The sequence below is a fragment of the Scyliorhinus torazame genome, chromosome 17 (assembly GCF_047496885.1).
Source record: "Scyliorhinus torazame isolate Kashiwa2021f chromosome 17, sScyTor2.1, whole genome shotgun sequence".
Taxonomy (NCBI): domain Eukaryota; kingdom Metazoa; phylum Chordata; class Chondrichthyes; order Carcharhiniformes; family Scyliorhinidae; genus Scyliorhinus; species Scyliorhinus torazame.
This window is the reverse complement of record NC_092723.1, coordinates 71,115,116-71,127,930: the sequence shown is the minus strand read 5'-3', so window position 1 is coordinate 71,127,930 and position 12,815 is coordinate 71,115,116. Positions and strand designations below refer to the sequence as shown.

General features: G+C 46.4%; 1 protein-coding gene across 1 annotated transcript in view; it reads left to right on the top strand.

Annotated features, from left to right (window-relative positions):
• The window catches only part of LOC140393943 (peptidyl-prolyl cis-trans isomerase FKBP5-like), a 204,796-nt gene that overhangs the window by 85,368 nt on the left and 106,613 nt on the right, over positions 1–12,815 (top strand). Inside the window, exon 2 of the mRNA XM_072480617.1 lies at positions 805–949. Coding sequence (XP_072336718.1) covers positions 805–949 — 145 coding nt within the window. The remainder of the gene's footprint in view (positions 1–804; positions 950–12,815) is intronic.

The window sequence follows — 12,815 nt, the reverse complement described above, 5'->3', positions numbered from 1 at the left end:
GTGCTGATGTGCACACACTGTGACAGTGCTCACTGGTGCTGATGTACACAGTGTAACAGTGTTCTCTGGTGCTGATGTACACAGTGTGACAGTGGGTCTCTGGTGCTGATGTACACAGTGGCAATGTTGTCTGGTGCTGATATACACAGTGTGACCGTGTTCTCTTGTGCTGATGTGCACACACTGTGCCAGTGTTCACTGGTGCTGATGTACACAGTGTGACAGTGTTCACTGGTGCTGATGTACACAGTGTGACAGTGTTCTCTGGTGCTGATGTACACAGTGTGACAGTGTTCTCTGGTGCTGAAGTACACAGTGAATGGAGGGACACCAATCAATGCTTGATGATTTGAAACGATGAAGATGGTCACTTTTTATAAGCATTAATCTTCAAGAGAGCTTTGGAGTTTGTATTTATTGTGAATGCAGATGCGAATTTCAGAGAGTGAACCATAGTTTAATTGAAGCAGTTGCTGCACTACCCAGCTACCCTTGCATAACTACAGCTTTTCTTCCATTACGCGATTTGTACCAGCCTTACCGTGAAGTTTGTTGTTGTCAAAATGCCATCTTGGATGACGTGGGTGACCAGTGTCTTTGATTCTTTCCATCAATGGGTCAGGTTAGATGATGCAAATGAAACTTGTCAACATGTCCAGTGAGGCGAGGAGCAAACAGAAGCAAAAATAGACCGATGTTTAAGAAGAATCTCCGTTACAGAGCAAACGACTGGGACTTTTCAATGGTTTGTCAGCACCCTCACTGTCTTTGCCATGCTGTAACATTTCTATATTGTTCTTGCAGGTTGTCAAGAAGGCAGGCCTTGATGACAAGACACCAATGATAGGCGATAAAGTGTTTGTCCATTACACTGGGACCCTATTGAATGGAAAAATATTCGATTCAAGTAGAGAGAGAAATGAACAATTTGTTTTTGATCTGGGTAAAGGTAAGTGCTTTCTATTAACTCTGGAGCCAGGTACTGACTGATACTCTGGAAGGTCAATGAAAGAACAGCATTTAATACTTGCCATGTGTGGTCTAAATACAAGGATTGGAGGTTTACATCTGCTACATTTCCCACAGTAAAAAAGTACAACTCCAACCTGTTCATCGGCCAAGACCTCCAGCTCTTGCACTGTTGCCTCTGGAGTCCCTTAGGGTCCATCATTGACCTCCTCCTAATTTTAACCTACACCCTGCCCCCTCCGTGATCTCAGGTTCCGCCTTTATGCTGACCACAATCAGCTCTCCCTTATTAACATCTCTCTCATCCCCATCCAATTTGTCGCATTGCTCCTTCTACAACCATTACTTCAAAGGTAGAATTCTCCTGCAACTAAATATTGTGAAGACCGAGGTCATTGATTCTAGTGCCCATTCATAAACTCTATTTTGTTACCACCAGCCTGAATCTCAGCACCGCTTCACCCCGCTTCACCCCTCCCGCTTCACCCCTCCTATCTATGTAACCTTATCCAGCCCCATAACCCACCACCATCACTCTCTCCTTCAGGTCTGGTCTCTTGTTGACCCTTGATTTCTTCCACCCTATTATTGGAGAGCTGCCTGAGCTGTAAGCTCTGAGATTGATTCTCTTAACCTCGCTATCTCTCCCTCCTTGGTTAGGGCCCTGCTTCAAACCTACAATCTTGCCAAAGCTTTTGATCATCTGTCTTAATCATACCTTGCGTGGCTCAGTGAGAGATTGTGTCTGACAATATCATGGAACATTTTACCATATGAATGAACAGTGCAATATTGTTAGCGTTACATTCTCTAAAGGGCATTGTGCAGCAAGATAATAATAATAATAGGGCAGGGTGCATTTTTCATAGGAAAGGAGAGGTGGGAATGCTTCTGTTTAAAGCATTAAATACCCTGAAATTGATGTTGGGTTGGATCCCAACATCATCCCATGCTTTTCCAGATTTCCCCCCCAGGCCGAATTGCAGGTCAGTGGGAAGCTTCCTTGAATCATCTTGATTATTTATTGAGGTCTATTTTAAGGCTGTTTAACTCTCAATTTATGATTTGCCAAGCAGTCAGCAACTCCCCAGTATTATTGAGATCAATGCACAGTGGAAAGAGCATCTTCAGTGAAACCGAGAGGCTGGGTAGCTTTGACCAGTCCTACTAAAGAGCTCCAGTCAAGGCCATGAGAGTCTGCTGATCAAAGCACTCCGAGAATGCTATCGCTGCTTGGAAGGTGACTACTAACTTGGAAGTCACTTCACCTGTCCAGCACATCACTCACCGACAGCTGCGCCTTTGTACTGTCAGCCTTCACCAGGGCATGGCAGCAGTTTATGCAGCTCCACCTTCTACCTCTGAAAAGAGGCAAGAGCAGAGACCACACCACCACTAACTGTAACAGCAAGAGCAACACCAGCACTGGCACCACATCTCTTCTCCACAATTGTATGCTGCTACACAGGGCGGAAGGGATGAATACAAATCCAACTGGAAGGAGATGAAACCCTAACACAGAGTCTACAGGTGGTGATCAACTTTTCCGATGTGTATGTGCACTGGTGTCTCAGGAGGCTCCAGTTTTTTGCTAGGTTATTGCTGACATCTGCAGGCTCCTGGAATAGGCCCACCTTCCTAGTGGACCAGGTGGGCATTGATCTTGCCTTTTCAAAACCTGCCAATTTGGAAGTCTGGTTCCCAACCTGAAAATCGCCCCACCATTCCTGCAGGGGCTATGTCCAGAAGATATTCCTGATAGTTTCTGGCCCTGTGTTCTGTAAAGAAGAAACAATGACTGCGCGCAAGTGCGTCAGTCCAATACTTTCACCTCTGAAACCACAGAGCAATGGCCTTCTTTGGACACAGTTGCAGTGGGTCCACAGATCACCAACTAATATTTGGAGGAGAGAGTAAGGCAGAGATGAGAAAATCCACCCGATGGAGGTTTTGATAAGGGCACGGGGAGTCCACACCGAGTAAAATAATGAACTTTGGTTTAATTACAGTTCATACACTACCCGGTATATCCCTACCAGGTCTCTCTCTAGTCGGTGTCTTATAGGCCGACTTTTAAAAATGCTAAATGGAGTTCCCCCACCCCTCAGTTGGGGAGCTGGTGCTCTGCGAGAACCACGGGGAAGGTAATCGTCCCCACCCCATAAGTCCCATGCGGGATATTACAAAGGTGATTTACTGACTGCGAAGAATATTATCCACTGATATAGGGTGACCACGTTATAACTCGACTGACGTTTCCTTCTCCACACGAACGGTTCATCCTACAACTTTCAGTTTCAGAATTACAGCTGCATTCATAGCTGGATCAATCCGGCCGACTACCTGAGTGTCTGTCTCTCTCTTACAGCCGAAAAAGAGAATCAACGCAAGGTGTGTGTAGTTGTGTTCGACAAGACCGGTGAACAAATTGCTTCTTGTTTACAGTCTCGGGGAGAACGACCAGTGTTAGCATAATAATCCCCATTCTCCTGAGGCACTTTTCCTTTATTATTAGCAAATGATTTAAAGATTCAAAATTTGAAATCAAATTCTCATTTTTCTCCCCTACTCCCTGTCTCTCCCTCCCCCACCCCAGCTCCCAAATCCTTTCTCTGGAAAAGTAGTTTTAAAATATCTCCAGTTTCCGTTGATTTGTCTGTGGGATTCGGATATTGCCGGTAAGCTCACCCTTTGTTACCCATTCCTAACTGCCTTTGAGAAGGTGGTCATGACACACCATTTTTTTAAATTACTGCAGTCTCTGTGGTGTAGATGCCCTCCTGTTGGGAAGGGAGTTCTCGGTGGTGAAGGTTGCTGTTTGGAAGATGCTGTCGACGGAGGCTCGGTGAGTTGCTTCAGTGCAATTTGAAGATAGCACATGCTGCTGTCACTTTGTGCTGGTGGTGGGGGGAGGGAAGTATACGTTTTCAGGTTGTTTTATTGGGTGCGGATCCTCCAAGCAACATATTCCTGGACTTTTTTTTTTTAATTCAATTTTACGGGATGTGGGCATTTATTGCCCATCCCTAATTGCCCTTGAGAAGGTGCTGATGAGCTGCCTTCTTGAATCGCTGCAATCCGTGTGGTGTAGGTACATCCACTATGATATTAGGGAGGGAGTTCCAGGATTTTGGCCCAGTGACAGTGAAGGAACAGCGATATATTTCGAAATCGGGGTGGTGAGCGACTTGGAGGGGAACCTCCAAGTGTTGGGGTTCCCAGCTATCTGCTGCCCTGTCCTTCTAGATGGTAGTAGTCGTGGGTTTGGAAGGTGGTGCCTAAGGACCATTGGTGGGGTCCTGCAATGCATCTTGTAGATGGTACACACAGCTGCTACTTGTGTGTCGATGGTGGAGGGAGTGAATGTTAATAATAATGCTCATTATTGTCACAAGTAGGCTTGCATACACTGCAATTAAGTTACTGTGAAAAGCCCCCGTCGCCACATTCGGCCGCCTGTTCAGGTACACGGAGGGAGAATTCAGAATGTCCGGAGCACCCGGAGGAAACCCACGCAGACTCGGGGAGAACTCCACACAGATAGTGACCCAAGCCGGGAATCGACCCTGGGACCCTGGCGCTGTGAAGCAACAGTGCTAACTACTGTGCTACCATGCCTTTGTGGAAGGGGTGCCAATCAAGCGGGCTGCTTTGTCCTGGATGGCATCGAGCTTCTTGAATGTTGTTGGAGCTGTACATGGAGAGTATTCCATCATACTCCTGACTTGTACCTTGTAGATGGTGGACAGGCTTTGGGGAGTCAGGAGGTGGGTTGCTTGCTGCAGAATGCCCAGCTTCTGACCTATTCTTGTAGCCACCGCATGTGTGAATTAGAAATGGAACCCTTTCTCAGCTGCTTTACAGATCACTATTGCTCAGCCACATTTCACAGTTTCCACGACATTAAAAGACACAGACTTTAGTTTCACATTGTCAGAACTGGAGATGCCAATGGTTGGCACTTTATACCATTTTCAGTCACACTGAATTACAGTTTGCCTCCATCACTGATCCTGACAGTCAGCCTGAAAAGATCACTGGGAGCTAGATTAGAGAAATAAGAGATAATTGAAAATACAGAGTGGAATCTGAATGACTTTTCATAGATTATCATAGAATTTATCAAAGAATTTACAGTGCAGAAGGAGGCCATTCGGCCCATCGAGTCTGCACCGGCTCTTGGAAAGAGCACCCTACCCAAGGTCAACACCGCCACCCTATCCCCATAACCCAGTAACCCCACCCAACACTAAGGGCAATTTTTGACACTAAGGGCAATTTATCATGGCCAATCCACCTAACCTGCACATCTTTGGACTGTGGGAGGAAACCGGAGCACCCGGAGGAAACCCACGCACACACGGGGAGGATGTGCAGACTCCGCACAGACAGTGACCCAAGCCGGAATCGAACCTGGGACCCTGGAGCTGTGAAGCAATTGTGCTATCCACAAGGCTACCGTGCTGCCCGTTTCAGGCCGGACATCATTGCACTGTAGCCACTTTTTAATTCTTTCAAAAGACTAACCACTGATTATAGAAAGTTATTGTCCAATCAAAACAGTCATCTAGCCACAGGTTTGACTGTGCATTAATATTAGAAAATGCTTTGCACACAATCCATGTGAAAATATACAACTTCACATGTATATTTATTTCACAAACATCGACCAACATTCAGTACGAATTTTTATCAGACTTTCTGTTTCACCAAAGATTAAATCTCTGGCATGAAGTTATCAAACGCGACACAGCTTAGTGCAGATTTGAACTCTTGACCCAGCAATTGTGGGCTGCAGTTTGAGTCCATGAAAGTGATTTGCTGAGAATGTTCACTTGCACAACAAGGCTGACCCGAGTGCGCTCTTCAGAATACAGCTGGATGCTATTTATCTTTTACCATGTGTTGGAGATGTTCATTATTTGCTATCGCCTGCTAACCTGAATTGAATATTCTGATTGGTCCAGTTGATTTTGATTACATCTCCCCGCTCTATATAATGTTGCCATTTATTCTATTCTGCTGAAGTCCAGCCTTTGTTTTCACAAATAACCAATAGTAACAGGGCAAGCAATAGAGACACAACAATTAATTGGCATAGATTATCTGGTTTCTGGATGGTTGTATACAGTACCCCAGAAGACACAATATGGGGGTCCCCCTCAGAAGTCCCAATGCAAGGACTCTGAGGGGATTGCCTGGGAAGTTTGAATTTCTGATGGGCAATTTCTCTGCGTCTGGAACCATCCAAATCTCGGAGTTAGAGTCTGAGGTTTTGGATGGTTCCAACTCACTTTCTAGAATAGTTACCCAGGAAAAGTCAGAAGGATTCTTGTGGTAAACACCACTGATCATACACTGCGTGTATTATGGTACTGCCATTGTACTCCAGTGATTACAGTAAATCCCGGCCTGCTGGCTCCCCCCAGCAGGCTCTATATAAAAGTTTATGCTCTACTGCGCTGCCCCCATTCTGGCTCCAGCTGCAGGAGGCTTAACATCTAGCACAATAAAGCCACAATTGTTCACCATTCGTCTCGTAGTCATGGATGGTACATCAATTCGTGCCCAGGGACTGTAGGGGCTGGTTTAGCACACTGGGCTAAATTGCTGGCTTTTAAAGCAGACCAAGGCAGGCCAGCAGCACGGTTCAATTCCCGAACCAGCCTCCCCGAACGGGCGCCGGAATGTGGCGACTCGGGGTTTTTCACAGTAACTTCATTTGAAGCCTACTTGTGACACTAAGCGATTTTCATTTTTTCATTTTCAATTCTAAAAGTTCAAACTTTTGGGTAACTTAGCTGCTGAATTCCTAAATTCCCAATGGACCCTCTGACTGCCCCTCTGCAGCCTTTGAGAAGGCTCAGCTATTACTTTCTAGGGCTCAGCTACCCTTTTGGAGATGTTCATGTACCCCTTTGGGATTGTTAACAGTAGACGTTAATGTGCTTAAAAGGTATGTAAGCTCTGTGGAACTGTTAACTTGTCAAGTTATTTAAATATCATGCCCGTTAAATTTTGATAAAAGAAAACATCCTGCTGGGATTCTTGGTTGAGAAAAATCAACAGATGTTTGTTGATATAAGCCTGAGGGTTTTTATTATAAGATTTCTGCTGCCTGACTGCTTCCACAACCTATCATTATCATAATAGAGGGTGGGGGGAACTTGTAAATTAGGGGAGACAGTGGCATAATGTCGCTGGACTGCTAATCCAAAGGCCCAGGCTAATGCTCTGGGGACATGGGTTCAAATCCCACCATAGCAGCTGTTGGAATGTAAATTCAATTACAAGTGGAGTACCCTTTATCCAAAACTTTGAGGGCCGATTGCAATTCTGATTTCAGATCATTTCAGTTACCGCATATAAAATTCTATTACAATAGACTAGGCTTAGGCTATTGTCTAAAGTGAATAAAATGGCAAAAGAAAAGTAAGATATATTGCTGAATAATAAATATAGGGTACCTGTAATAGGTTCACACCCATGGTATCACCTTCGATTCTGCCTCTAGGAGAAGGCTCATAAGGTAAACAGTGCAGACTTCCTGTGCCAAAGGTCAGATGCAGTTGGCAAGGTTTGTTTCGGTTTGGGCTGCAGACTTCCTGTGCTAAAGGCTGAAGAGGTTCAAAACAAGTGTAATTTTGGATGTGTTCAGTTTTTTTGCATTTATGGATGAACGATACTCCCATCTGTAAGAAAATTGAAGGCTCGTTCTAGTAATGGTGTGCATGAAAATATCATCACTAATGACCTTTTAGGGAACAAAATCTGCCTCCTTACCTGGTCTCTTTTTTTGAAAAATATTTTTATTCTCAATTTTCACATTTTCTTCAAAATTTACCCCCCACCAACAAACAGTAAACGATAACAAATACAATGTCAATCCCCCTACCAACAACAACGATCCCACCATCCCACCACCTCCCAAACAGCGGCCCATCTGACAATATAAGCATCAAATAAAACAAACACTCCCAAGGTGGGAAAAAGAAAAAGGAATCAGGAATCGCCCCGGTCACCGTTGACACATATAGTCAACCCCCCCCCTAATATTCAATGCCATCCAATCCCCGAAAGAGTACCGTGAATGGCACCCATGAATTGTAGACACCCCCCTCCCAAACTCCTCCCCTCCACTTCCTCTTGTAAACTCCTCTCCCCAACCTCGGTTCCTTCCCCCAACTTTTTACTCCGGCTAGACTCACCGAAACCTGTTCTACCAGGCTCCGATGGCCGCAGCCCCTCCCCTCACTTCACTCCTGTTCACTGGCCGGCTTAAACCGGCCAGTGTGGAGGCCCCCGCCCGGGTCTCCTTACCCCTTGCCCGGTCCCAGGAAAACCAAGAAATCCCCTTTAGCACACAACCCCAGCATACACACCCAAGCCCCAAAGAACCATCATTGCAAATGAAAGTCCCAACTCTTTCCTTGTCCAAATATACAACGTCGACTCATTTCGAACATACACCAACACGCAGTGACAAAATAAAGTTACATGAGGCTACATTGGTACACGACCCGCTCTCAGTCCCATTTCTCAATCCTGCCACAATCCTACTGCCTTCGCAAACTCCTCCGCCACTTCCGCCGTCCCAAAATAAAAGTCCTTGGATTTGTAGGTCACCCTCAACTTAGCTGGGTATACTATGCCGCACTGCACCTTGCTGATGTACAATGCCTTCTTCACCCGGCTGAAGGCAGCCCACCTCCTCACCAGCTCCACTGTAAAGTTCTGGTATATGCGTATACCATCTCCAGCCCACTGCACCACCCGCTTCTGCTTTGCCCAGTACAGGACCTTCTCCTTCACACTGTACCTATGGAAACACACAGTTACTACTCTTGGCGGCTCACTCGCCTTTGGTATAGGCCTCCACGACCGATGAGCCCGATCCAGTTCATATCGAGAAGGATCGTCCCCCTCCCCCAATAGCTCCGCCAACATTGTGGCAAAATACTCCGTCGGCCTCGAGCCTTCCACTCCTTCGGGCAGACCCACAATCCTCAGATTCTGCCGCCTGGATCTGTTTTCCAGGTCTTCCATTTTGGCTCGCAGACACTTGTTGGTCTCTGTCACCTTCCGCAACTCCTTTCCCATCAAGGTGAGTTGACCACTGTGCTGCGATAATACCTCTTCCACTTCCTTCAGTGTCTCACCTTGCTCCCACACCTCTGCCACTGCGCTTGATACCGCCGCCCTCACCGGGGCAATCGCCTCCTCCACCAGCACTTTCAATACCGCCCCCATCTCCTTCTTCATTGCTTCCATGTGCTTTGTGAATTGTTTTTCAAGTTCCACAGCCATCACCTTGGTAATTTATTCTGCTGTGAGCGATGCGGCCTCCCCTGGTGCTCCAGCCTCCGCTTTCCTTACAGTTCCTGGCTGACTTTTCCACTCACCGGCGGACTTTCATTAACCCCCTTTTTCACAGCCGTTTTTTTCCCGAAGCTTGGACATTTCTCCTCCCTGTGCCTTCTTACAGCTTTTTCAGCCTCCGTTGCCCCTGGGATCGGGCGTTAAAACCCCAAAATTCTATTCCTGAGCGGGAGCCCTCCAGTGTGCAGCTGCCTCCCGCCTGCCGTCACCGGAAGTCCCCTTACCTGGACTCTTCTAATGTGACTCCAGATACACAGTAACGTGGTGCTGCTGTCCACTGAAATGGCTCAGTAAGCCAATCAGTTCAATGACAATTAGCGATGGGTAACAAATGCTGGCCTTGCCAGTTAATCCCAATAACGAATAAAGAAAAATAACTGTTTGATTGACAGTTCCCAGTGATTATAAAGGCATTACCTGAACTTGATGTGGGATTATGAAGACGAATGTTTGTTTTATAGGAGATTAAGCACTCAAGGGATCTAAATGTATTAAATGGCCTTTAATCAATGAGATTTTTTCAATTGTGAAGTCTGCAATAGGTAATTAATTATTTTATTTTATCTGACCATGGGTCCTGCATGAGTAGGCATGAGCCAGCACTAAGTTGGAATGGAGGGCATGAGGATGTATTGGGGTGGGTAGAAGGCTGTGATCTTACACGGAGGGTATGAAGGGCCATGGGAATGGTTTGGGGCATGGGGTAGCATTATTTAGCATGGATGGGTTGTGTGGGGAGTGCCGGGTTGTGAGGGGTGAGAGCTGGAAGGCCTTAGTGTTGCTGGGTCAAAGTTCCAGAGCACCTATAGACAGTCCGTCTCCACACTTAAGAGGCTCCTATGGGTGCCTCCTATGGCCAACCCACCCCCCACCCAGAGCGCAAACGAGACCATTGGGGCAGATTTTTCCTACGTTGGGTTTGGGGAGTCGGTGCAGGGAAGATATCCCAGAATGATTCCAGGGATGGGGGATTTAAGCCAGGAAGTGAGAATGGAGGAGCTGGGATTGCTCCCTTTGAAGCAAAGGTGATCCAGGAAAGATTTGAAAGAGATGTACAAGATTGTGAGAAGTTTGGATCATGTGGACAGGGGAAATTTGTTCCCACAATTGGTGCAAGGATGAGGTGAGGTGGATTTAAAATCTTTGGACAAGAGATGCAGTGAGAAAGCGAGGAAGAATGCAGCAAGCAGTAATGACCTGGGTCTCATGGTGGAATCTGAGATGATCGATGAGTTCAAAAGGAAAGTGGATGGACAATTGTGAGAAATTAAGTTGCAGTGACAGAGCATGGAAATGGGATTGACTGGATTGCTAGCATAGACTTGATGGGCCAAATGGTCTCCTGTGTCGTTAAATGACTCTATGATCAGAGCACAGAAGCTTGGGGCCATCAGCATGGCCAAGATACTCAGTGCACCAAGTGCTTGTTAAGCTATGTGAGGAATCTGAAAGCTAGCAAATAGACTGTGAACAAGGCTCTCTAAAGTCCTGATAATATTTCCATTCAGATGGTTCATTGACCCATGCCCCACACCATTGCCCATCGCCATCCCCATCAATATTGTTTTCTTGAGGTCACTGAGAAATGCTCCTGGAGGTTCTGGTGACTCTACCCTTACAATTATTCCCTTCTTGCTCCCCCCTCCCCCCACCTATGCTTTCATCGCTGCCTCAAGTGTTATTTGCCTGTTCTCTCCTTTCACTGACTGCTGCTGCCCGGCACTGCCCAGGCCCAGCATTCGCTCAGTACCATGAGCCACATGTCGAGTGCAACAACATATTATTTGAATGGACTCAGTTCATTGTAGCTGGTGAGACTGGCTCATTTGTGCTCATGCAATGCTCTGCCAGGTCTGTATTATCAACCCTGTCCGTAAGACTTTCCCCAACTGTTTCCTCTTACAGATGGAACTGACTTGGCAGAGAGTGATAAATCTTGGGCTTGACAATGACAGATGGCATAGTACGTCACAGTAAAATGTGTGTGTATTGCCCTCTCACCTACTGGACCATTGTTCTTTGTGCAAGAGGGAAATGAATCACAGCAGACGTGGAGCCTAGTTAACCCATTGTGCTTATGCTGGCTTTTGTGAAAGATACCGAGTTAGTTCTACTTTCATTGCTCCTTCTGCATCACCCTGTTCCATCGAATCCATTCAATTCTTACAGTGCAGAAGGAGGCCATTCAACCCATCGGATCTGCACCTACCCTCTGAAAGAGCAACCTACCTATGCCCAATATCCCGCCCTATCCCTGTAATTTCACCTAACCTACATATCTTTGGGCACTAAGGAAAATTTAGCATGGTCAATCCACCTAATTTGCACATCTTTGGACTGTGGGAGGAAACCGGAGCACCCGGAGGAAACCAATGCAAACACGGGGAGAAAGTGCAAATTCTGCAGAGACAGTGACCCAAGGTCAGAATTGAACCCGGGTCCCCAGCGCTCTGGGGCAGTAGTGCTAACCACTGTGCCACCGTGCCGCCCTGTGTCACCATGCTGTGTCTTGTCAAGTATTTATCCAATTTCTTTTTGAAAATGTATTAACGAATTGGCTTTCACCACCCTTTCAGGCAGACCATTTCAGATCAGGACAAAACATTATGTTAAAAAATACTTGCAAAAATGTCTCATAGAACATACAGTGCAGAAGGAGGCCAATCGGCCCATTGAGTCTGCACCAATCCACTTAAGCCCTCACTTCCACCCTATCCCCGTAAGCCAATAACCCCTCCTAAGCTTTTTCGTCACTAAGGGCAATTTATCATGGCCAATCCACCTAACCTGCACGTCTTTGGACTGTAGGAGGAAACTGGAGCATCCGGAGGAAACCCACGCAGACACGGGGAGAACGTGCAGACTCCGCACAGACAGTGACCCAGCAGGGAATCAAACCTGGGACCCTGGCGCTGTGAAGCCACAATGCTAACCACTTGTGCTACCATCTCGCCCCTGGTTCTTTTGCCAATTATCTCAGACGCATACTCCCTTGTCACTGACCCATTTGCCAGTGGAAGCACTTTCTCAATATTTACTCTGTCACTACCTTCATAATGTTGAACACTCTTATTAAATCTCCCTTTCTTCCCTGCTCTAAGGAGGTCAATCCAAGCCTCTCTAATCGCTCCGAATAATGGAAGTCCCTCATCCTAAGGAAAGCAGGTGAGCATCGGATATACTGAATGGTCAGATGCACTGACACCAATGGTTACTGAATCTAAATAAGCTGCTTGGTCAAGGATTTTTTTCTTTGTCCATTAATTCGTTTTGATCATTGCGTTTAAGCAGACTAATCCCATTTTCCCGATTTTATGTAAGGATATTACTCCCACCCAGTCCCTCAGGAGCAGGTTCATCTCTGTGAGGGAGGGGTAAGTGGACAGCTCTGAGTCAGGAAGCCGAGGATTCAAGTTCCACTTCAGTGACCTGAGCAGAATTATCTGGGCCAACATTCCAGTTGGCAC